Genomic DNA, 27,254 nt, shown 5'->3' on the forward strand with positions numbered 1-27,254 from the left:
GATTCTGTTTCTTCGCACTCTTCTAATGAACAGGATTTGTCTATTCGTACTTATGAGGACTCTGATGCAGAAGATTCCATTCCTTCTGCTTCTCCCCCTGAGGATTTTTCTTTTGGGGAAACTTTACATACCTTAAGGAAACATTTCCACTGGGAAAGTCAGGATTTCTCTGAATCTGAAGAGAGACTTTGGGATTTTCTTCTTCTTCCCCAGCATACGCCTTTGGCTATACCTCCTGTTCTAGACATTGTTGATGATGTTTTTTCAGAATCCAGTATGACTCCTGATTCTCTTCCTCCGGCTCCTTGTAAGCCAGACAGATACTACAGGGTTCCTGACTCCCACAAATTCCTTTTCAAAAGTCCTATTGCAGATCCTGAAACTATTTCTCAGGGTCCCAAGGGAATTAAGGCCTCTATTGCTGAAAATCATACCCCTTCGGATAGAGATTCCAGGGCGCTGGATAGATGGGGTAAGAAGGTTTACACTTCTGCAACCTTGGCAATCAGGGCTTTAAATTGTCAATTTCATATGCTTAAATATCAACAGCATATCATGGGACTGCTTAAACAGAAAATTGTTAATTTCTGACTGTGTGGAAAGTAAAGATTTACAGGATTTATTACATTCAGCTGAACAAGTTGGAAAACATACTTTGCAATGTGGTTTTGATTCTTTGGAGGCCTCTTTCAGGTCTGCTGTAACTGGGTCTGTGCTAAGAAGGCATGCTTGGCTCATAGAGCAAACTTTGCCTGATCTTGTTAAAACATTATTGTTGGATGCTCCTATACAACAGGACTGTCTCTTTGGTAATAAGGCAGAAGAAGTTTTAAAAAAGATGGAAGATAAAGCTAAATCTATGCAAATTGTGAAATATTTCTTACAAGTGCAACCTCAGAAATTTAGTAGGCACTGGTCTACTAAGAATTGGTCCTTTCCACTGCCTTCAAGAGCCACTCAAGTCAAACCCAGACGTTCCAAAGGCCCCAGGTTTCAGTCACAAGGGACTTTTAGAACAAAACAATGGGGTGCCTCTACCTCCAAATCTGGAAACAACAAGGCGCCTCCCTGTGGTAAACAGTCTCAATGACTTCCCTCTACACTCGCCAATTACTTACCTTTTAGCCGCACCTTTGGGGGGAAAACTGGCACTTCATGCACAAAACTGGCAACTGATAACCCAGGACAAATGGGTTTTAAGTATAGTATCCCAGGGATACAGATTTCGTTTCAACACGTTGCCAATCCCAAGCGGGTGGCCAGACCTGCACCCAAATCAGTGGGCAGAGGCCCAGAAACAAGTTCTGTCCCTCATGAACATGGGGGCTATTCAACCAGTACCAGAAGAGGAAAAGGGACAAGGTTTCTATTCACAACTTTTCCTGGTACTCAGAAAAGACCAATCATGGCGTCCAGTTCTGGACTTATCTACTCTAAACATATTTCTGGACATTCCAATATTCAAGATGCTGACTCTTGAACAGTTACTTCCAATGCTAGGCAAAGATGCCTGTTTGGTAACTCTAGACTTAAGAGGCTTACCTGCATATCCCAATCAGGGAATTTTGCAGAAGATACCTTCGCTTCAAAGCAGACTACTTGCATTACTAGTTCTCTCCACTGCCCTTTGGCTTATCTACTGCACCCAGGGCTTCACAAAGTGCCTGTCTCCGGTAATTGCATTTTGCAGGCAAATAAATATTCTAATATATCCATACCTGGATGATTGTCTAATTCAGGCAGAAAACAAGGACATTCTTCTACAGCATCTGGCATTTGTAAAAAGGATTCTAACTTGTCTAGCATACACCATAAACGAAAAGAAATCACAACTGGTACCCTCTCAAAAAATTACATTCCTGGGTGCACGCTTGAATACCACTGCCCAGATGGCTTACCTTATGCCAGAAAAGTAAATTCAATTGGTGACTGACTTCATACAAGTGGCCACGAAAACCCTGCTATCTGCAAGGCAAATTCTGCAAGCCTTGGGGTTCATGGCCTCCTGCATTCTTCTAATTTCATATGCAAGACTGCATATGAGGAAACTTCAGTGTTACTTAAGAGTTTATGGAGTCAATATTGTCACAGTCTGGAAACAATGATTCCTGTCATACCTTGCCTGCAATTAGAGCTCCTATGTTGGGCACAGGCCTGCTACCAAAACAAAGGACTGCCATTCTCTCCACCCCTTGCCGCCCAAACCCTAACTACAGATGCATCAGACTGTGCTTGGGTGGCTCATCTGGCAGGGAAGTGCATTCAGGGCAAATGGAGCCCAAATCAAATGCACCTTCATATCAGTCAGAAGGAGATTCTAGCTGTACAGAATGCACTGACAGCCTTCAAGGACTACCTTCATCCATGACAATTAATGATAGACAGACAACACCACAGTTATGTGGTACTTAAACAAGCAGGGGGGTACGCATTCCTACCTTTTTTGCAGGCTAGCCATGGCATTGTGGAACACTGCCTTGACTTACCAAATACAACTGCAAGCTGAATTCCTGCCAGGAAAGCTGAATACTCTGGCAGACAAACTATGCAGAAATCTCATGGACTCACACGAATGGAAACTGGAAACAAGGATTTTCAACATGTTGACACGCAAATGTGGGAGTCCAGACATTGATCTTTTTGCCTCACCTCAGAACTATCAGGTGAACAAATTCTTCACAAGAACTCATCCCCAAAAAGCTTGAAATGTTGATGCTTAATCATTCAGCTGGAAAAAACTATCATTCTATGCTTTCCCCCCCCTGTGCCTCTGCTTTCCAAAGTTCTACTAAAAGTAGGACTGGACAAACCAAGAATGATTCTGATTGCTCCAGACTGGCCTCGCCAACACTGGTATCCACTCATGCGCAGTGTGTCACACCTTCCTCTGTGGCAACTGCCTCAGACACCTTACTTACTGTCTCAGCAGAACAACCAAATTCTGCACACTCAGCTCCAAACTTTGAATCTTGCAGCGTGGCTAATCACCTAAATTCACCCTAAGCATCCTTCAGCAAACCTGTGATGGATGTAATTCTGGAGGCGAGAAGGCCTAGTACAAGAAAATCTTATGCTGACAAATGGAAAAGATTCTGTGCCTGGAACCAGTCACAAGGAATAAGCACAGCAGTGCCCAACATTCCTCAGATTTTAAAATACTTAACTGAGATGCTTCACAAGGACCTGTCCTTGTCTTCCATAAAAATCCATGCCTCTGCCATTTCTTCTCATTACAACACAGAACCTCACCTCTTCTCTCATCCTCTGCAAACGCAGTATCTCAGAGGGGCCAACAACTTAAGACCAGGCAGGAGAGCTCCAGCCCCTGCCTGGGACCTCAATTTTGTATTGGAAAAACTCACTCTCCTTCCTTTCAAGCCAGCTGCTACTGCAGACTTAAAATTTCTCTCCTGGAAAACAGCTTTCCTTTCAGCAGTCACTTCAGCTAGAAGGATTTCTGAATTACAGGCTCTTATGGCAGTGGAGCTTTTCATTATTTTTCATGCGGACAGGGTGTCTCTCAGGACCAATCCATCCCTTCATGCCTAAGGTGGTATCCAGTGTGGCTCTTAATCAGACCATTCATCTGCCAACTTTCTTTCCCAACCCACAGAACAAGGTGGAGCGGATTCTGCATTTATTGGATGTACACAGACATCTTAGATTTTACTTAAACAGGACAAAACCCCTAAGAAAATCTGCGCAACTACTGGTGGCATTTGCTGCAGGGGCAGAGGGAAAGGCTATTTCAAAGCAGACTTTCCAAATGGATAAGCCATTATATTTGTTTCTGCTATATGCACCATGGTAAAACTATCCCCCAGAGGATCAGGTTTCATTCCACCAGGGCTGCATCTACTTCTACAGCCTTCCTCAGAGGAGTTCCTACCAGAGACATTCTAGAAGCTGCTACCTGGAGCTCAGTTCATACGTTCACCAAACATTACCATTTACCTTTTTTCTCTAAATCCAGAGCTGGCTTTGCCACTGCTGTCCTGCAGGGCCTTATAGCTGGTCCTAATGCTGTATAAATCCATCCTCCCAACCATAGCTTTGGGAATCTACCCAAATGTAATGATTACAACAGTGAAACATGAAGAACATAGTACAGTTGTGTGCACTTACCATAAATGTAGATGTTCGAGTGTATTCACCGTTACAGTCCTGGTTACCCACCCTCCAGTCCCGTTTTTTTTTTGTTTGGAGGTATATATTTTTTGTGTTTTAAAATTTTATATATATATATATATATATATATATATATATATATATATATATATATATATATATATATATATATATATATATATATATATATATATATATATATATATATATATATTGCTTTCTATTTGGGGGGCACCTGACATCTGGGGCAAGAAAAACTAATGTAATGGCATCGACTGCATGTTTTATACCCCTGATGTCAGGGAAGAAGGGACAGCAACCGACACAGGACCCAAGACTTTGTTAATCAGGCCGACTGAGGCAACCTGCCAGCAGATTACCTAAATGTAATGACTGCAACAGTGACTACACTTGGACATCTACATTTATGGTAAGTGTACACAACTGTATTTTCTGTTTTCACTTTGTTTGGTTATCTTGCTCTAGAAGAACATTCTTCATCAGGGAAGTTTCCTTTCTGCATACTGTGTCTAACAGCTTCTTCGTTTCCCTTTTGAATTGCTCCTGCAGAGTGCATTCCGAAAAAAAAATGTGATTGTGTCCCCCTCCCTGCCAAGCATCTCCAGTACTGGGTTAAAGAGTTTGCATTCTGAATAGATTTCAGTGGCATTAGGCTGTGGTTCCATAATTTAGCCACACTGTTTGAATCTAGAGAGTAATCTGCAGTATTAGATTTGGTTATAGTGGTTAATGATTTTTTTTCTACAGCATAAAATTCTATTGGGTGATTAATGTTGTATTAAGTTATTAAGGGCTGGGCAATTGCCTGACTTGTAGACTAGTCTGTATTGTAATTAGCTGAGAAACAGCTGGGTGATGTAGTTCTAACCCGTTTAATTCTCCGAGTGTGAGGCAGTGGTGTCTTCTGTTGTTTTTGGTTTGTACCCAAGTACTAGGCTAGCTGTCCTTGAGGGCCATTTTAAGCATAGCCAGCTTTACTGTTTTGTGCTTGAATTAACCTATCCCATTTTGTTAGAGATTGGCCTTCACCCATCCCTTTGTCTATTGTGTATTACCCCAATTAGTAGACCTGGGATCATATATAGATAATTTGAGGGGCACGTGCATGATGGAATAAAGCAGTTAGGAGCTGCCTCTGTCCATTAGTAGTACAGGAATGATGTGTTCTTATTATTATGGGGATTATATTAGTAGTAGTAGCAGTGTTTATTACAGATTTGGCTTTTTTATTATGTCATTGCTCAATTCTGGACGTGTGAGATTTGAAGAATGGGACAACGTACAGGAGAGAGAGAGCAGTAAGAAAGTAGAGACTGTATGTTTTCTGGTTATGTCACTGAGGTAGGTTTTTACTCTGTATAATGAACCTAGTGTTTGAGTTGTTTTAACTGTGTGATATAATGTGCTCAAATTTCAACTGGTAATGTGTGATGACACCCAGTAATTCTGTGAGGTTTCCTTTTTCTGTTATTATGGTATTGGCCAAGTTTATGGTGAAAAATGTTTAGGTGAGATGTGTTATGCGGTGAAAAGTAGTAATTTAGTTATTTTAGGGTTTAGAAGTAGTTGTGAATTATTTAGTACAACCTTTAGTATATATCCTTGTGGGACAGCAGTACTTACTGCTGGCAAGAAAGTGAAGTAATTTTTCCATTTCAGTGTTAGGCTGTTTTTGAGGGGTAGCTGTGGGACTTTTGCAGTGAAGAGTTGTTGATCCCTAAGGATGAGAGTTTATGTAAGAGTCACTGGTGGGAGACAGTATCAAAAGCTTTTGATAATTCTAGAGGACGATAGAGTTAAGGCTGTTTCTGTTTTTGTGGGTGTTGATAGTATTAACAAAATTCAGCAAAACAGTAGTTGTACTGTGATGAGCTCTTATGACATATTTGTATTTGCTATATGATGATTCACGTCAAGCAGAGCACCTCCTGATGATATGATGAATCACGTCAAGCAGAGTACCTCATTAACCCTTTTTAAGTGCAACCTGGTTAACTGGATGGGGTACAGAAAATACAACCCCTGGGGGTTCCACCTGTGTCCCTGCTGGACAGTGGCATCGGGTGCTGACTTGTTGGAACATGAGCTAAATTCTTGGCTAGACTTTTAAAGGGCCTCAGGGCCAGTAGCCTAGTAACTTTCTATGTTCCTGTGAAACAAATGAAAGGCAAGCTTGCTATGATTCTGGCTTAAGGTTTTTTTTAGATGCATCCATTCCTGTTCTGCATCATTATCAGTATCATTTTGTAGAGCAAGAAGGTGTACTACATGTTTAGCTGTTCTTTTACAGTTTTGTTTGGAGTTAACTGATGGCTTATTTCTTTTTTTTCCGCAGGAGATACAACATAGACATGGTCTAGCTAACTCTGTCTCATCCTGTCTCATCAAACCTGTGCAGCGAATCACGAAGTATCAACTTCTTCTGAAGGTAATGATATCTTTTCTTAAGAATGCTTCCTTGTTGCTGAACATTGAGTGAAAAACTAAATGATTTTTGTAACAACAAAAACACGTTATTAATATTGTAGACTATTTACAATAATTGTCCAGTTTGCTTCAAGAGTTCAGAATAACGTAAATAACCAACATTTTAGCATATAGGATCACTTTCTAACATACCTATGTTTCCCACATCCAAACTTGAAATTTTAACTTCTTTGTTTCTGCCACCAAATGTTCTATCATGTATTACAATCTGATGTTGCCAATCTTCATTCTATCCTTAATAGAATAGGTTCAGATCTGACTTTGCCAATGCTAAAGCTCGCATTCAGCAGATCTCTCAAGCTTGTCCCTTACCCACAGTTCACCCTAACAATTACCTCAGATCTCATTTGCTACATCTAGCTAACAGACACGGTCTGTCAGTCTGTCTTGATCTTTTTGGAAAAGTAAAACATTTTTTCTTCAAAATTTCTCCATTTAACATTTTTTTTCCTCTAGATTACCTTTTAACGTTATTCCTTTGCTGATGTTCTTCGTGTTTCAGTGTTGCAGTCATTACATTTGAGTAATCTGCTGGCAGGTTGCACTCAGTCGACCTGAATTCCAAAGTCTTGGGTCCTGCGTTGGTTGCTGTCTTCTCTTCCATGACGCAAACTGGTGACTGGCTTAGGAGAAGCTTCGTCGTCGGTTTTGGATCTCGACTGCCGTTCTCTGTCCTTTTCTTTGCGTTTTGTATGTACTCCGGTAGTCTGATTGCTATCCGACATCTCTGGGTAGTTAAATCTGATGTTCATCGTGTTTTACTGTTGCAGTCATTACACTTGGGTTATCCTGCTGGCAGGCTACCCACAGTCAGCCTGAATTCCAAAGTCCTGGTCTGGCGTCGGTTGCTGTCGCCTCTTCCCTGACGTCAGTGCTCCAGGGGTATAAAAGATGCAGCCGATGCCATTTTCTTAAGTCTTTCTTGCCGCGTGGTGCCCAAAGCAAAAGCAGTTCGCAAGTGCCGGTTGGCAGACTCCTGAGATTTTCAAATCGAATTTCAGATCTGAAGTCTTCAGTAAAGCTAAGTACCCCATTGGGGAAACTTTTTTTTTGCTCCAGACCGATGTCAGAAAAAGTTAACAATTGTATTTCTTGTGGGAAGCAAATACCTCATAAGGATTTTCATTCTTACTGTATTCCTAGCCTAGGCCCAGACCATGACGTTGCTAGCTGTCAGTTTTGTGCTAGATTTAACCAACGCACTATTAAGCGTCGGTACGATTTTGCCTTTCATTACTTTGGCCGAAGATTTAATTATATAATGCCGTTGGAACAGCCGACGACCGGAGTTTATAAAAAACACAAGGAAAAGGACAGACATCTGAGGTCCAAAACAGACGAGGCTTCCACTAGGCCAGTCGCCGGTTCTCAGTGAGGCGCTTTCTCAGCCTCTGACGCCCGCTACCTCAGAGCCACAGGCCGCTTCCGACTCCCACGTGGAGCCGACTAGGCCTCTGGAATACTCAAGGTATTGGACACTCAGAAACTATTCCCTCAGATGGGTCCGGAGCCGCTGAGCAGGCATCGGCTTCTGAGGGTGTTTTCAGACCTACACAGTTATATGTCAAGAAAACCTCAGCTTCAAAGGCAAAGACTAAAACAGCTCTAAAGACAAAGAAACAAGTACAGCATTCTCATGAACAGACTTCCATGCCTAAAAAACAGATGCTTAAAATGGCCGAAGACCTGATTACTTTGATCAGGGGTTCCCATCCCCCTCCTGATAAGAGGCCTACGGAAGAGACAGAATGACTCTTCTGATCAGGTTTCCATTCCCTCTGACTCCTCTTCTGAACAGGGATACTCTCTTCCTCCCTATGAGGATTCTGATGCTGAAGAATATTTTCCTTCAGCCTCTCCTCCTGAGGATTATTCTTTTGGGGAAACCTTGCATACCATGAGGAAGCATTTCCACTGGGAGAGCCAAGATTACTCAGTATCTAAGAAAAGGCTCAGAGACTTTCTTTTACTACCTCAGCACAGACGTCTTGCTATTCCACCTGTTCTAGACATTGTAGATGATGTATTTTCAGAGTCCAGCCTGTCTTCTGATTCTTTACCCCCCCCCGCACCTGTTAAGCCAGACAGATACTACAGGGTTCCAGACTCTCATAAATTTCTATATAAAAACCCTGCTGCTGACACAGAAACTATATCTCAGGGTCCCAAAGGGGTCAAGGCTTCCACTGCAAAAAAACCCTGTCCGCTCTGACAGGGATTCTAGGGCACTGGACAGATGGGGGAAAAATGTTTACACTTCTGCTACCTTGGCTGTAAGGGCTTTAAATTGTCAGTTTCATATGCTTAAATATCAGCAATACTTAATGTCACTGCTGAAACAGAAAATGTTGACAAATTCTGAATGTTCTGATAACAAGGAAATGCAGGATTTATTGCATGCAGCTGAACAAGTGGGAAAGCATACTTTGCAATGTGGTTTTGATTCACTGTAGGCCTCTTGCTGGGCCGCTGTCACGGGTTCTGTCATTAGAAGACGAGCTTGGTTAAAGGAACAGAATCTGCCCGATCATGTTAAAGCAAAATTATTGGATGCTCCATTACAGCATACTTTGTTTGACGTTAAGGCAGAAGAGGTGTTGAAGAAAATGGAGGATAAAGCAAAATCTATGCAGACAGTTCAGGATTTCCTACAGGTACAGCCACCCAGATTTAGCAGGAACTGGCCTTCTAAGAATTGGTCCTTTCCAGTGTCAGATAGGCCACAAAGAGGCAGATACAGACGCCCAAGAGGCAGATCCCAGCCCCAAGGCTCATACAGGCCTAAACAATGGGGTGCTTCTACCTCCAAAAGCAGAGCAGACAAATCACAGCCATACAGGAAACAGTCCCAATGACTTTCCTCTGGCAATGCCAAGCACTCTTCTTTTGGCAGCATCCTTAAGGGGAAAACTAGCACTTTTTTCACAAAATTGGCACATGATCACCCAGGACAAATGGGTCTTGAATATAGTGTCTCAGGGCTACAGGTTCCACTTTCACACCCTTCCAAAGACAAAAAGAATGCCAGACCTGCCACACAATCAATGGGCAGAGGCACAAAAGCAAGTTTCATCCCTTATGGATATGAGGGCTATTCAACGAGTGCCAGAGCAAGAGCAGGGACAAGGAGTTTACTCGAGACTTTTCTTGGAACCCAGAAAGGACAAAGCCTGGAGACCAATACTGGACCTGTCTATTCTAAACACTTTTCTGGATGTTCCAAAATTCAAAATGTTGACTCTGCAGCAGCTTCTGCCCATGCTGGGCAGTAAAGCTTGGCTTGTAACTTTGGACCTCAGAGGCATACCTTCATGTCTCAATAAGACAATCTTGCAGAAGATACCTCAGATTCATAGCTGGCTCAATGCACTACCAATTCTCTGCACTGCCCTTTGGCTTATCTACTGCACCCAGTCTCTTCACAAAATGCCTGGCACCAGTAATTGCATTTTGCAGACAGAGGAATACACATATATCCCTACTTGGACGACTTCCTTATACAAGCAGAGAACAAGGACATTCTACTAAAGCATCTGGCGTTTGTAGAAAGATTACTAATTTGCCTAGGGTACACAGTGAATGAAAAGAAATCAAAACTGGTACCCTCTCAAGAGATAATATTCCTGGGTGCAAGCTTAAATACAACTGCCCAGATAGCTTATCTCACGCCAGACAAACAAAGGCAACTGACTTCTTACTTCAAAATGATGGCAACAAAGACCCAGTTATCTGCAAGAAAAATTCTGCAGGCTTTGGGCTTCATGGCATCCTGCATTCTACTAATTCCATATGCAAGACTGCATATGAGGAAACTACAATGGTATCTAAAAAGTGTTTGGACTCAACATTGTCACAGCCTGGAAACATTAATTACTCTCATTCCCTTCCTGCAACAGGAGTTTCGATGGTGGGCACAGGCCTGTCACCACAACAAGGGACAGCCATTCACTTTACCCACAGCCATGCAGACACTAACAGATGCATCAGATTATGCCTGGGGGGCACACATGGCAGGAAAATGTATTCAGGGCACATGGCCTGCAAGCCAAATGCATCTTCAATCAAAAAGAGATGCAAGCTGTACAGAATGCCCTGACAGCCTTCAAGGACATACTTCATCCAGGACAACTGCTGATAAAGACGGACAATGCTACAGTCATGTGGTACATAAACAAGCAAGGAGGCACACATTCCTACCCCCTCTGCAGACAAGCCATGACTTTGTGCAACACAGCATTGACTTATCAAGTACACCTGCAAGCACAATTCCTGCCAGGAAAGACAAATACTCTGGCAGACGAACTAAGCAGAAACCTCATGAATCCTCACGAGTGGAAACTAGATCCACAAATCTTCAGCATGATAACAGGGAAACGGGGATGCCCAGACATAGATCTATTTGCCTCCCCTCACAACTGCCAGCTACAGAGATTCTGCACAAGGGCTTATCACAAACAAGCATGGAAAGTTGACGCCCTATCATTCAGCTGGAAAGCCCTTACAGTATATGCCTTCCCTCCACTGCCTCTCCTCCCCAAGGTACTCCTAAAGGTCAGACAAGAGAAGCCAAAAATGATACTGATTGCCCCAGACTGTCCACGCCAGCACTGGTAGCCAATCCTAAAGAGCTTGTCTCAAGGTCCAGCCTGGACATTACCTCAAATTCCTCATTTGCTGACCCAACAAAAGAATCAGATCCTGCACAGTCAACTCAGAACCCTAAATCTGGCTGCATGGCAGATAATGTAACCATTCAGAACACACCTCTCTCTAAAGCAGTTATGGATGTTATTTTGGAGGCCAGGAGGCCCAGCACCAGAAAATCTTATGCAGAAAAATGGAAGAGATTCTATGCTTGGTACCAAGCACAAGGAATGGACATGCTTGTACCAAATATTCCTCAGATTTTACAATACCTAACTGAGATGCTGGACAAAGGCCTATCCTTCTCATCAATTAAGATCCATGCCGCTGCCATTTCAGCTCATTACAATACGGACCCACCTATTTTTTCACATCCACTGCTAAGGCAGTATCTCAGAGGGGCCAAAAACATAAGACCTCCAAGGAGAGCTCCAGTACGTGCATGGGACCTCAGTTTTGTCTTGGAAAAACTCACACTGCCTCCTTTTGAGCCAGCCAATACTGCTGAGATAAAATACTTATCATGGAAAACAGCTCTGCTCCTAGCAATAACTTCAGCAAGAAGAGTTTGAGTTACAGGCACTAATGGCTGTGGAACCTTTTTATTATTTTCCATCCGGACAGGGTTTCTCTAAGGACAAACCCAACATTTATTTTATACCTAAGGTAGTGTCCAGTGTGGCTCTTAACCAAACATTTGCCTACCTTTTATCCAAATCCGTAGAATAAGGGGGAGAGACTTCTGCATTCTTTGGACATACACAGACAGCTATGCTTCTACTTGGACAAAACTAAAGCTTTCAGAAAGACTGAGCAACTCTTAGTGGCATATGCTGCAGGATCCCAAGGAAAAGCTATTTCAAAGCAGACTGTTTCAAAATGGATAGGCCACTGCATTCGTTTCTGCTATTCACAACATGGCAAATCAGTGCCTAAGGGCATTAGGCCACATTCTACCAGAGCAGCAGCCTTCCTCAGAGGAGTACCAACCAAGGACATTTTGGAGGCTGCAAATTTTACTTCAGTGCACACTTTTACAAAGCACTACCACTTACCTCTTTACTCTAAATCCAGAGCAGGCTTTGCCACTGCAGTTCTGCAGGGCCTCATAGCCACTCCTAATACTATTTAGGCCCAGCCACCCAACCTCAGCTTTGGGATTCAACCCAAGTTTAATGACTGCAACAGTGAAACACGATGAACATAGTGCAGTTGTGTACCTACCATAAATGTAGATGTTCGAGTGTATTCGCTGTTGCAGTCCAGGTTACCCTCCCACCATCCCCCTTTCATTGCTGGGACTTATCTGTACTTCTCTATTCTATACAACCTATGTGGTGTAGTTGCTTGTAGATGAAGGTAATGTGCATGCTTTTTTATGAGCAGAATTTTTAGCCTACCCTTTTGGGTGCACCTAACATCTGGGGCAAGAAAAACTGAAGAAAATGGCGTCGGCTGCATCTTTTATACCCCTGGCGTACTGAAGTCAGGGAAGAGGCGACAGCAACCGACGCCGGATCAGGACTTAGTAATTCAGGCTGACTGCGGGTAGCCTGCCAGCAGGATAACCCAAGGTAATGACTGCAACAGTGAATACACTCAAACATCTACATTTATGGTAGGTACACAACTGTACTTTTCCAAAATAATTAGATAGAAAAATATACCGATGCTTAATAGTGCGTTGGTTAAATCTAGCACAAAACCGACAGCCAGGCACGTTGTGATCAGGGCCTAGGCAAGGAATACAGTATAAATGGAAATCCTTATGAGGTATTCGCTTCCCACAAGTAATACAATTAATTTTTTCTGACATCGGTAAAAAGCAAGTAAAAAGTTTCCCCAATGGGGTACTTAGCTTTATTGAAGACTTCGGTTCTGAAACTCAAACGCAAATATTTCAGTAGTCAGCCGACCGGCACTTGCGAAATGCTTCTGCTTCGGACACCGCGCGGCAAGAAAGACTAAAGAAAATGGCGTCGGCTGCATGTTTTATACCCCTGACGACCTGACTTCATGGAAGAGAAAACAGCAACCGATGCAGGACCCAAGACTTTGGAATTCAGGCCGACTGAGGGCAACCTGCCAGCAGATTACCCAAATGTAATGTCTGCAACAGTGAATACACTCGAACATCTACATTTATGGTAAGTGTACACAACTGTACTTTCTTTCTGGTGTAGAATCTTTTCTGCTTTTTTTCTCCCTTGTCTTTATGATTTAGTCGAATTTCCGACATACCATTTTTGGTATTTTCTTGTCTTCCCACTCTTCTACTGTTCTGGAGTGTTTTAGTTTTTCTGCTGTCTTTCCACTCCCTTTCTCGTATGACCTAATCATAGTTCTTCCTACCATTGCTGGTATTCCTCTGCTTTTTTCTTCCTGTTTAAAAAAAATAAAAATAAAAAATCTTACCATAAGGTTTTTCTCTTATTAGTGTAATTACACATTGTACATGATGTGACAAACCTGCAGGTTTCAAGAAATTTTCCAAATGTGGACATAAGTTGCCTCTCTTGGATGCACACTCGCTTTATGTGTATTGCTTGGGTCCATTATACTTTCAGGCAGATTGTTCAATTTGCCATGGATCTAATCCGCGAGCCGTAACCGAATGTAAAAACAAGTTGATATTAAACGGTCTCCTTCCTTTCTCTTTTGGAGAAGCCATATCCCAACTCTCCAGAGTCAAAGCCTTCCACCTTATCAAAATCTTCCTTGAACTCTTCCCAGTAAAGGAGAACTCAATATCTGGTCTCAACCACGGATCAGAAAAAAATGCAAATTCAGGATCCGCCTGTTCCTTCAGATCATACAACTTTAAAAGCAAATATTATGAGTCCGGCACAATCCAGGTCTGATCAGACAAAATCTTTGGATCCGACACAGCCTTCCGAGACTCTATGCTGTCCTTGAATGAGATATTCTCTGTCAGTTGACCCAGTGCCAGAAAAGCTTCCATCTCCTTTTTTGCAGAGACCAGCATCCCCTTCCATTTATTGTACTCATTCTTCCAGAAGTCTCACAGATGATGATGTGCAGAGGGGTGAGGAAGTTCCTCTCGGAACAGGGGCAGATTGATTTTTTTCTTCAGCGCCTACCCCTCTGGGTCATATTGCCCGACCACCCACCACACCACCTCTGCAAGTTCCTTCTCTGACACCATCTGTTGTTTTATAGCTTCAGGATCCCACTTGTCTGGATGAGTCAGTCTCGTATCAGAAGACTTCCATATCTTCTGTTCCGACATCATCTCTGAGACCTTCGATCTTTTCAGAGCTGGAGAGTCCTCGGAGCTGGAGCCTGCCTGCTGGGTCTGGGGTGCAGCATTCGATTCCAAAGTTTTCAGAGCCATCTCTGTTCCTTGGCAACTTTGCACTGGACAGTTTGGTTGTGGCTTCCTCCTCGGAGGTGGTGCCAATGGATGGGAGAGAAGAGGATGATTCAGAAACCTGTTATTTTTTTTTTTAATCAGAGCCCCTCTCTGCCTCCTTCAAGGCTATGAAGAGAGTGATCACTGCCTCGGCAGTCCTGACACAACCTTTCTCATCGGATCCTACTTGTTCCACCATGATGCTCCAGCACCTAGAGCCTCAACAATTCTCTCCATGGGTACATCCTGTACTAAATCTCAGGCTCTCTCTCATTGAAATTTGATTTCTTCGTCTGAGACTTCCCCATAGCATCCCATTGAGGAAGTACCCAGAAAACGGACACACAAGAGGAAGTACCTAGACACCCCACAGGAGTTTGTCACTGAAGACACATTTTTCGAAGGTAAAGGGTCCCCATGGTCACCTCCTGAAGATGTTCTCTTCAGAGACATTGTAGAAATCCTGAAAGAGAGAGGTGGCTAGGCATCCTCCAACCCTGTGCCGGAGGAATCCATTCTCCTACAGCCTTTTGGTACAAGACCCTCTACTTCCTGGGTGACTCAGCTGGCCAACGAGCTTGTAGACATGATCTCTAGGCAGACATGGAAGGAGCCTGACTCCATAGAACCGATACCTTAGAGATGGGATAGGATAATGGCACCGCCTGCAGACAGGCAGTTTTTGGGGAAAGGGGTTCCAGTTGATGCCATGGTTGTGGCTGCCACAAAGAAGGAACTAGCCGACGAGAGTTCCACTGTCCACCCCCCCAACAGGGCGTCGCTGGTGATGGACAGACTAGTGAAGCATGTCTTTGCTTCAGTAACCTTTGCCTTGCAGTCACTAAACCATCCTGCACATTTTGTTAGGCTTCAGAGAGATTTGACCAAGGAATTATGAAATACTCTCTCAGAAACCATCTTTGAAGAGGTTAAAGATTCAGTAACTTCTCAGTTGGCAGCCCTACTGGCTACATCTAATAGATATGATGTCCATTTCATTATGCATCACTAATGGGTCTTTGGATTCATCTTGGATCCAAGTCGACCGTTTCTACAGACGTACAATCTGAGCCTCAAACTCTTCCCTTTTCCATGATGGCTCACTCCTTTAGATCTTATTTGCCTCCTTTACAGTCCAGACACAATTTTGAGCCTCTGCTTCTTAGGAATTTTTGCTCTTTTTTTTCTTCTAAAATTTATCTCTGCTTTCCTTGATATTGTCTGTTTTACAGTTTAGTGTAGTTCTACCTTCCTTCCCATTACTTTACCAATAGTTTTTCGCTGGTGTTAGTTCCTTCCCACCTTTTCTCTGTCTCGCCTTTTTTTATTCATTTCTCTATAGCTGTAACAGCTTTTCCATGATCTTTCAGTTTTTAGTAGGTAGTATTAGAGTGTGGTTGGCCCTGTGTGTTGGCATTTCTTTGTGCGTGCGAGCATATCTGTTAACATGTCGGACAAGCCAGAGAAACCTGCTGTGTTTAAAAGTGCCCCTTGTGGGCATAAGATTCCCCAATCTGATGCCCACAAGAGATGCATTTATTGCATTGACCCAGGGCACTTGGGTATGCCTTGCATTATTTGCATGGCATTCAACCCGTGGGTCCTGGCCAGTAGAAGGAACAAGCTCTTCTTGAGAGGGCTTCTGACCTTCTCTGGAGTCCAAACTCCCGCTCAGAAGAAGCAACCCCCCCCCCCCCCTCTGCTTCCCCAGGTACAGCTGCTTCTACCTTCAAAAAGTGGAGGAAGCTTTCATATCCATCATCTTCGTATCTTTCAGCTCAGCCCTTTTCCCCAGATTCGAGGGGGTTGTGCTTGTCCAACCTTCTACCATGCCAGATCCATTGACCTTGGGTCTGAGTAGCCTCTCAGCGCCATCTGAGGTTATTTGGATGCATATCTCCTTTTCTCCTGAGTGGACTCTAAAGCATTCCTGCTCAGAGCAAGGGTCTCATAGTCATACTCAGAGGTAGAGCAAATCACCCTCCCCTGCTGATAATGCCCAGCCGAGTGTATTACCGATGCAGTTGACACATTCATCTTTGTCCTCCAGGTCCTTTCAGATTTTGCATTTGGAAATTGGAAGATTAGGAGTTTCCTCAAAGCCCAGATCCTTCTTGGGGTTATTGCCCTCTCCAACCCATGCCGGATCCATGACAGCTCCGTCCCTGATACCTCAGCCTCCTCCTCTCATCCTCTCTGCTTTGGATTTGCAGGGCTTGGTGATCTCAAGTGGATTGATGTCGGATCATGGGATGATCCCTTCCCAGGCTCCAACAGAGTCCCAGACCAGCTCGGCTCCGATTTTATCAGAGCAGACTGTACTCCATATTCAAGGGATCATCACCAGATACTCAAATTTGGTGTCTGCTCTGACTTTGTCCTTCTCAGAGCCATCCCTTCCTGTAGGGGCTGTGGCCTTCAATAGCTGGAGTCCGGTGCCTTCTGATCTGAGAGATCCTGGGTGACCCTCGTCTCTATCTGTTGCTAAACTTATGGATGAAGCTGATCTCCCATGTGACGGAGGGAACCTCTCGAGTGACTGCTTCAAGCATAGCCTTCAGACAGCATACCTGGAATTGACTATGTGGGTTTGCAGACCCCTTTGAAGCATCGTTCATTATTCCCTCTTAGATTGTTCCTCTTTGTTGGAGTGGTCAGTTAGAGACTCTAACCTGAAGCAAACAGGAGGGCAAGACTCCATCTGCCGTGGGTATCAAATTTTCTTACCTCCCAACGGACCTTTTCCAGGAACCAACATCAGGAAGATGATGTGATTCCACAAATCCCAAGGGCCCTTCACTGAGTCGCAAGACAGATCCTCTTCCAAGTGCAGAGGGAGAGGATTTAATGGTAGACGCCACCCCAGAGGCAGAGGGGGTCCACAGAACCAGGGTTTCATGGAACCCTTCTCCAACAGGCCCTTTCAGCGCTCTTGAAGCACTGCCCGATTGTCCTCTGGAGGCAATTGGGGGCAGACTATCCTTGCACCCAGCAGCATAGACAGACATGACAAATGATGCCTGGGTGTTAAACATCACATTCAGAGACTACTTTATTCCTTATTCCCTTCCTTCTCCTCACACAAGGGAACGTCTCCCTGACGTGCCACTCAGTCATGGGGAGAATGCCCTTCTAGAAGTGCAAAATCATCTAGACAGAAGTCACCAAGCGCAAGCGATTCCCAACCGAACAACAAGGATGCAGAACTTAAGCTTCTTTTTGGTGCCAAAGAAGACTGGGACCTTTGAACCGTCCTGGATCTAAGCAGTTTGAATCTGTCAAGAAGACAGAGTTCTGCATGGTTACAGTACAGTCCATTCTACCACTCTTGCACAAGAACAATTGGATGTGCTTGGCAGATCTCCAGGATGCATACTATCATAGGTTGGTACTAGGCTATCAGCCCTAGGGCCTCTACAAGCCTAGCCATAACAATTCCCTGGCTATTTTTCCCACAATATTTTCTTCCCTGGACCCCAGTCTAGCAAGGCAACTGACATGATCTCCGGGGTGAATTTACAATCTCTCATCCAGTCGTCAAGGTGCCTTTTGAAGAAGGCGAAAGAGGTGCTCTGCTTGACATATATGGGCAGTGTATCCCATAGTCTAGGGAGTCTCTCGGTCAGGAATCTATGTCTCCAGCATGTTTTGTTCATTGTGATGACGAGGTTTAGATCCCTGGAGTGCTTTGCTCTGAGGGATTGGGACTTTGTGTACCATGTCCAACAGCTCTGGTTTTGACATGGCCTTGTATGTTAAGCAGAGATCGCCTCTGAGTAGATGATGTGACAGAATATAGCTGGAGTTTTTTTTAAATGTTCCGCATAGGGCGTCTTCTTTAGGCCTGTTATTCTTAGTGAGGTATTTTTGCTGCCTTTCTAGTTGTTGCAGATGTCTTGAGAGGTGCATAACAAATGGGGCGTTGTGTTCTCTAAAGGGTTTAATGAGTGATGAGTACAGTGGACAATGACCACCTCTATTCTGGTTTGAAAGCCCTTAGTGATGAGGTGTGCTACACAGAAGGATTTCTTAACTGTTGTGGCGATGTGGTTATCCAAGGTGAGACCACTGTCCACCTGTGTCCCTAAGTCTCATCACACTTTCGGTGTTTAGTGTATTGCCACCTCTGTGGTAATTAACGGCTACATGTTTTTTTCCCAAAAGGGATAACTATACATTTCTTGGCATTGAGCTTGAGCCCATGGCTCTGGCACCAAGCATCTGTTTCTGTAAGACCCTTTTGTAGAATATTCACATAATTTGGGGATTCCATAATGGCTCCCAGTTTGCAGTCATTTGCAAACGTTGTTAGCCAGAGTCCCTTAGTGTTGGCATGTAATTCAGAGAAGTAGATGCCAAACAAGAGTGGTCCCAGGATTGAACCCTGAGCTACTCCACTAGTCTGGACCTGGATTTGGAGTCTGCTACTTTTACAGTGTGGGTTCTGTCAGTAAGCCAGTTGGCAACCCATCGAGTGACGCAGGGTTAATGCCCAGCTTAGTAAGTTTGTCTGTGATTCCAGAGTGGGGGGATGGTGTCGAAGGCCTTGGAGAGGTCCAGATAGGCTGTGTGGAACCGCCTTACCCTCATCCACAGCTCTGGAGACTGATTCAAAGAGGTCAATCAGGTTCAGGAGACAAGATTGGCCCTTCACAAACCCAAACTGGGTGAGGTCCAGTGTTTGAAGGTTGCTAATGTCTTTGTTTATAAGTTCCATGATAATACGTTCCATGGCCTTGCAGGTCAGGCTCGTCAGACTGGTGGGACTTTAGTTCCCGGGATCCAAGGTGGATCTCCCATTGTTGAGTGGGATAACTGTAGCTGTGAGACACTCATTGGGCACGAAGCCTGAGGTGAGGCTATGATTAAACTTGGCACTTAGGTGAGGTACCAGTTCATTTTGTAGTTCATGTAGTACACAGCCCGGGATATCTGCTCCCATGGATGCTATATTCTTAGCTTTGAAGAGTGCGGTTTTTACGTGGGTGGCCATTATTACCAGAATTTGGAAATCATTCGGTATTGAGATGGGCCCTTTAGGGGTTGTGAGGGGGGTGAAGTTGGCACTGATTCGATCTGCCAGGATATTGGCAATATCCTTGGGATCAGTATATTTAATGCCATTCTTTTGTAGCTCAGACCAGATCTGAGTATTGCCATTTAGATTCTTGACGTAGCTGTAGAATGCCTTGTGGTTGCCTTTGGAGTCTTTGGCAATTTTATTTTCGTAACTAGCTTTGGAGGATTTTTGAGGGATCTCAGCTTCTTACTGAGGTTGGTAAGGGAGTTTTTTGCATCCTGGCATTTTCCTCTTTTCTACAACAGTTTTTTCCTTTTGTTGTAGTTTGTTTATGGCAGGGCCCACCAGATTGGCTTCCTTTTTTTGGAGGAGAGCGTCTTGGTTCTGATGTCCTTCAAGGATGCATCTGCAGTCATCACATATGGGTTGTCCTGCCTCAGGCAGCCCTTCGGTCGGCCGGATTCCAAAGTCTGGGTCTGGCCTCGGCTGATGTCGCACTTTCCCCGACGTCAGAGCGTCTGGGGTATAAAAGCATCAGCCGACGCCATTTTTCTTGCCGCATGGTGCCCGAAGCAGAAGCAGTTCGCAAGTGCCGGTCGGCCAGCTCCTGTGATTCAGCTACCGAAGACTTCAAAAAAGCTAAGTACCCCGTTGGGGACTGTTTCTTGCCTCAGCCGATGTCAGATAAAGTAAATAATTGTTTAACTTGTGGGAAACAAATACCTCATAAGGATTTCCACTCTTACTGCCTCCCTTGCCTAGGCCCAGACCACGACGTCTCGGCCTGCTCAGCCTGTGCTTCCTTCAACCGACGAACTCTTAGACGTCGGTCGGAGTTTGCAGAGGAATTCTTTGGGGCTAATTTTGCATACAAGATGCCGTCGGAGACTCCGACTTCGCATTTGGTTAAAAAACGGAAGGACAAAGACCGACACTCACGACCCGTGATTTCGGCTGAAACCACGGTCAGGCCTACCGCGAGTGTGTCTGTTTCGGCTGAAACAGAGTCCTTGGTGCTTCCTATTACCGAATCCACTCAACCGACTACCTCGGCCCCAGAGGCCCCGGCCGAGTCGGTTATTGAATTACCTACTGAAACCGGTGTCCAGGAAATGTCCGACACCATTCCCTTAGATAAGTCGTCTACTGCACGTGGTGCAGCCAGACCCCCTGCATCCATGTCCATTAAGGCCTTTTCTAGGGCTAAAGCTGCTAAACTTACTAAAGCTTTGCCTCCCAAGGTTTCCTCTCAGAGGCCTTCTACTGGATCACAGATTCTCAGCCTAGCAGAGGATCTAATCTCTTTAATTAGAGGTTCTCAACCTCACCCGGACAGGGGCTCTCAACCACCACCAGACAAAAGGCCCAGGGTTGAGCCTCTGAACCACACTCCTCAGATGAGTCCACGGATGGCTCTGCTTTGTCAGACCCCCAGGAGGAGGCTTATTCGGCCAACAAGGATTCTGATGCTGAAGAATCTATTCCTTCGGCCTCCCCTCCTGAAGAGTTTTCATTTGGAGAGACACTACACTCTATGAGAGAACATTTTCAATGGCAGGGCCAGGATTTTTCTGATTCTAGAAAAAGATTAAGGACCTTTTTACATTTACCTCAGCATAGGCCTTTAGCTATACCTCCTGTTTTGAATGTTATTGATGATGTGTACTCTGATGCTAGTACAGCCCCTGATTCTCTCCCTCCGGCTCCTGTCAAACCTGATTCTCATCTACACCTGTACAAGGCCCACTCTGCAGACCCAGAAACAATTTCCCAGGGCCCAAAAGGGGTTGCAGCTGCCACAGCTAAAAATCCTCTACCCTCTGAAAAGGAGTTTAGAGCTTTAGAGAGATGGGGTAAGAAAGTGTATACTTCTGCAACTCTTTCCATGAGGGCATTAAATTGTCAATTTCATATGATTCAGTACCAGGAGTATTTGTTAGATGAATTGCATAAGAAACTGTCCTCTTCTGAACCCCTTGACCGTAAATCACTTCAGGATCTGGTACATAACTCACAGCAGGTTAGTAACCATTTTTTGCAGTGTGGTTATGATGCATTGGAAGCTTCATGTAGGTCAGCTATGACAGGGGCAGTTATACGTAGGCATGCCTGGCTGAAGGAACAGTCTTTACCAGACCATGTTAAAGCTAAGCTTCTGGATGCTCCAGTGGAAAAGCAAAAATTATTTGGTTCCACGGCTCAGGAGGTCTTAAAGAAGTTTGAAGAAAAGGCAAAATCTGTGCAAACAGTCAAGGATTTTCTGCAAGTACAACCTCCGAGATTCAGCAGAAATTGGCCTACTAAGAATTGGTCCTTTCCGGACTCAGACAGAGCCCAAAGAGGCAGGAATAGGCATGCCAGAGGTAGAGGGCAAGCTAGAGGCTCCTACAGTGGCCGTCAGTGGCAATCTCCCAACCAGAGAGGTAGTGCAGGAACAACAACTGCTACACCAGGACAGACTCAATGACTTTATTTTGACTCCGCCGACCAGGGCTCAATTAGAAGCACAATTGGGCGGAAAGCTTTCTTTATTCTCAAAAAATTGGCATCACATTACAAGGGACACATGGACACTGCAAATAATAGACAAGGGATACAGGTTCCATTTCCACACATTGCCAAAAAGAAAAGGAATGCCAGACCTGCGACCAAATCAGAAGGCAGAGGCTTTGAAGCAAATTACCAAATTAATACAAATGAAAGCCATAGAAAAGGTACCTCTTTCAGAACAAGGCCAAGGATTTTACTCCAGATTATTCCTTGTTCCAAGAAAAGAAAATCAATGGAGGCCTATTCTCGACTTGTCCGCACTGAATACTTACCTCATTGTGCCAAAATTCAAAATGCTGACTCTACAGCAACTTCTTCCCATGCTGGGCAAGGAGTCTTGGCTGGTGACTCTAGATCTCAAGGAGGCATACCTGCATGTCCCTATTCGACAAAGTTGCAGAAGACACCTCAGATTTCTTGCAGGATCAGAGCATTATCAATTCTCAGCATTGCCCTTTGGCTTATCTACTGCGCCCAGAGTACTCACGAAATGCCTGGCTTCAGTAATTGCACACTGCAGACTTCAGGGGATTCAAATCTACCCATATCTGGACGACTGCCTTATACAAGCGGACAACAAGAAAATTTTGCTAAAGGACTTGGACTATGCCATCCACCTACTACAGGCCTTGGGATACACAGTCAACATCCAAAAATCAAGACTTGTTCCATCCCAAAGAATAACCTTTTTGGGTGCGGATCTAGACACAACCACCCAAATGGCCTTTCTCACAGAAGAAAAACAAAAACAACTTCCGGATTACTTCCAGAATCTGACAAGACAAACTCAGCTGACTGCAAGGAAAATCCTGCAGGCCCTGGGTTACATGGCATCCTGCATACTTCTGATTCCACAAGCCAGGCTGCATATGAGAAAATTGCAATGGTACCTAAGGAGTGTATGGACTCAGTACAGTCACAACTTAGAAACTTTGATCCCACTCATTCCTTGCCTTCAAAAGGAATTCCTGTGGTGGGCTCAAGCCTGCCAGTCGAACAGAGGGTTGCCTTTCAGCAAACCAAGAGCAAGCCAAACCATCACCACGGACGCTTCAGACCGAGGTTGTGGAGCACACATGGAGCACACATGGAGGACAAATGTATCCAAGGGCTATGGTCTCAAAGAGAGCTGCGCATGCACATAAACCAAAAGGAAATGCTGGCGGTGATGCACACAATCGAGGCCTTCAAACCTTTCCTTCATCAAGGCCACCTGCTCATAAGGACAGACAACACCACAGTTATTTGGTACATAAACAAGCAAGGAGGCACACATTCCTACCCTCTATGCAGACTGGCCATGAATCTATGGGAACTTTGCTTGAAACTCAATATACAACTGCTGTCCCAGTTCGTGCCAGGGAAAGACAATACACTGGTAGACAGCTTAAGCAGAACTACCATGGATGCGCACGAATGGATGCTGCACCCAGACATCATCTTACTCATAACACAATCATGGGAAAGGCCAGAGATAGATCTGTTCGCTTCACCCCACAATCATCAACTGAAGACATTCTGCTCAAGGACATACCACCCACAAGCATGGAAAGTGGACTCTCTCTCTTTCAGCTGGAAAGCTGTAAAAGTCTATGCTTTCCCACCACTCCCATTAATGTCCAAGGTTTTATTGAAGATCAGGGTGGAGCAGCCAAGAGTGATTCTGATAGCTCCAGACTGGCCAAGGCAGCACTGGTACCCACTGTTAAAGAGCATGTCACAGACGAAACCGTGGCCTCTCCCCCTATGGCCACTTCTACTGACGCAGAACAATTTCAGGACTCTGCATCCCAACCTGAAAACCTTGCAGCTAACTGCCTGGAGAATGCCATGACTCCTCCTCAGAATAGCTTATCCCAGAGAGTTAAGGACATCATTATGGAAGCTCGCCGGCCTTCCACAAGGTAGGCATATTCAGCAAAATGGAAATGATTTCTCACTTGGAACACAACAAAAGGCCTAGATGTGACAGTGATGAGCATGGCACATATACTGGAATACTTGGCAAAATTGTTCCACAATGGCCTGTCTTATTCTTCCATTAAGATACATGCCTCAGCAATTTCAGCAGAATACAATGTTAATCCACCTGTTTTCTCGCATCCTCTCTTAAGACAGTTTCTGAGAGGAATCAAAAACATCAATCCTCCAAGGAAACCACCTTTACCTACTTGGGACCTTAACTTTGTGCTGGAAAAACTAACACTTCCTCCCTTTGAACCAGCAGCATCGGTGGATCTACAGTTTCTGTCTTGGAAAACTGCATTCCTTCTGGCCATAACTTCAGCAAGAAGAGTATCTGAGTTACAAGCTTTAATGGCAGTGCAGCCATTTCTTATTTTCCATCAAGACAGAGTTTCATTGAGAACCAATCCTACTTTTATGCCAAAGGTGGTATCCAGGGTATCCTTGAACCAAGCAATTCACTTGCCTACATTCTTCCCTAATCCTCAAAATAAAGGGGAGAAACTTCTACACACTGTGGACATACACAGACAATTACACTACTATTTGGACAGAACTAAAAGTTACAGAAAGACTGACCAATTGTTTGTAGCATATGCTGCTGGGGCACAAGGAAAAGCAATTTCAAAACAAACAATTTCAAAATGGATAGGAAATTGCATTCGTTTTTGTTACTCCTTTCATGGAAAGACTGCTCCAGCAAACATTAAGCCTCATTCCACAAGAGCCACAGCCACCACCACAGCCTTCCTAAGAGGGGTGGCTACCAAAGACATTTTAGAAGCTGCTACATGGAGCTCCGTGCATACATTTGCCAAGCATTACAATTTACCTTTATACTCCAGATCCAGAGCAGGTTTTGCTACAGCAGTCCTGCAGGGTATCTTAACTACACCATCCTTTTCTTAGTACCTCCACCCCCAGATTGTCTATGGTATTCTACCCATATGTGATGACTGCAGATGCATCCTTGAAGGACATAATACAGTTTTGTACCTACCACAAATGTAGATGTCCAATAGGTATGCATCTGCAGTCAGGTTTACCCTCCCTCCTTCCCCTCTGTGGTATTCCTAGGGTGCTTACCCCTCTATTAGCTAGCTGGGGGAATCTATTATGGTGTATTTGTTTATATATATATATATATATATATATATATATATATATATTTTTTTTTTTTTTTTTTTTTTGCATATGTTTGGAATTTTATTGCATTTCTCCAAATTAAGCCTTCCTAGAGGGCACCTGGCATCTGGGGCAAGAAAAACTGAGGAAAATGGCGTCGGCTGATGCTTTTATACCCCAGACGCTCTGACGTCGGGGAAAGTGCGACATCAGCCGAGGCCAGACCCAGACTTTGGAATCCGGCCGACCGAAGGGCTGCCTGAGGCAGGACAACCCATATGTGATGACTGCAGATGCATACCTATCGGACATCTACATTTATGGTAGGTACAAAACTGTACTTTTGGGATGGCACGATTCATGCAGAAGTGGATTTGCTCGTACAGTGCCTTATTGTAGGATTCAGCAGTCGAAGTTTCAGTTCCCGTCTGCATGGGTGTCATGACGTTTGTCACTTCTGACTTCATTAGTATGAAGTTGGCTTTGGAGAAGTTTTTTTACAGAGGTTTCCTTACTTGGGGGGATGGAGGAGGGATGTGAATGTCAAGGGTGATAAGCTTATAGTCAGACCTGACCAACGAGGGGGTGGCCGTAGGTGTGGAGCATCGATTTCCCATGTTGGTAATGGCCAGGTCTAGGATATTGGAGGCCCTGGTGGGGCTATGGATTTAGGTGATCCAGGGCATTGGAATTTATGAATTCCAAAAACCATTGGGCAAAGGTGTTGGTACATGAGTAGTTTTCTTGGTTAATGGCAGGGGTAGTTGAAATCACCCAGTATTAGGGTGTTTGGTTGTATCTTAATTTTTTCCAGTATATTTAGAAAGGTGTAGTGAGAATCTTGGGGCATGGTGGTGGATTTGTAGCAAGCTACAATTTGGATTGCACAAGCTACAATTTGGATTGCAGTCTTACGTAGTGTTAGTTGCACCTAGAGAATTTCAGACACATTGTGTTGGGCAACTAGCCTGGTGGTGTGAATATCCTTGGTGAATATGAACACTCCTCCAACTTTAGTGTTTTGGTCCTGGTTTGGTGGCCGAGAAAGTGTGGTAAGAGTTGTAGCCTGGTATTGCAGGGGTACTCTCTGGAGCCTTGAACCAGGTCTCAGTCATTGTAAAGATATCAATGCTCTCCATTTTTAGGAGTGTCTCAAGAGAGTGCATTTTGAGATTTAGACTTCTAGCATCGAGTAGCATTACCTTCAGATTTTGCATTCTTGTAACTGTTACTGTGGTGGTTTTGTCCTTTGAACTTTGCCTAAAAAAGGCACTATAGGGGTTCCAGGAGCCTTAGCCAGTAACCTGAATCCCAGGGGCTACAGGTGCAGACCATCTCTGGCAAAGCATTGTGGTCTGTCAGTCATGTCGTCTCAAGCAGACAGTTACTGGATCCCCTTTGAATGACACCAGGAGCTTAGCCAATTTTTGAAGTCAGTCGTTTTGTCCTTGTACTGTGGTATCATTCTGGGTGAAGGCAGGATGCTACTTAGGCCTAGGGTCATACCTGCCTGGGCCACATGATCTGAGAGCTCTTCTATGTCTCTCTTCATGTAGTCCAGAGAGGTGCATCTCAAGTCATTCACTCCAGCATGGACAATATCAAAACAGACAGGTGCTTCAGGAAATATGTACCCTTCCAGCTGGGGGCCGATCATTGCAGTTCAGAGCACTGCCCTTTTGTCTCACCACTGCCCCCTGGGTTTTAACAGAGTGCTTGTCAGTGGTCGCATTGCAACTCCATCTGTAAGGATTCCAAGTGTTCTCCAACCTGGACAATTGGCTCCTAATAGCACCTACAAGGCATCAACTACTCAGGGTGACTCAGATGATGCGCTTGTTTCACTGTCTGGGGATCACAGTGAACATGGCAAAATCCAAGATGACCCCGGTTCAGGAGATCGAATTCATTGGCACCCAGATTAACATGGTAAGTCAGGTG

The 27,254-nt window shown here is 44.4% G+C and overlaps 1 protein-coding gene across 1 annotated transcript in view; it reads left to right on the forward strand.

Moving 5' to 3' along the window:
* The window catches only part of TRIO (trio Rho guanine nucleotide exchange factor), a 5,137,669-nt gene that overhangs the window by 2,508,211 nt on the left and 2,602,204 nt on the right, over nt 1-27,254 (forward strand). Inside the window, exon 28 of the mRNA XM_044065600.1 lies at nt 6,485-6,577. Within this exon, the coding sequence (XP_043921535.1) occupies nt 6,485-6,577 (93 nt within the window). The remainder of the gene's footprint in view (nt 1-6,484; nt 6,578-27,254) is intronic.

The sequence above is a fragment of the Protopterus annectens genome, chromosome 3.part0, assembly GCF_019279795.1.
Source record: "Protopterus annectens isolate FY-2018-M chromosome 3.part0, PAN1.0, whole genome shotgun sequence".
In the NCBI taxonomy this organism is placed as follows: Eukaryota; Metazoa; Chordata; order Ceratodontiformes; family Protopteridae; genus Protopterus; species Protopterus annectens.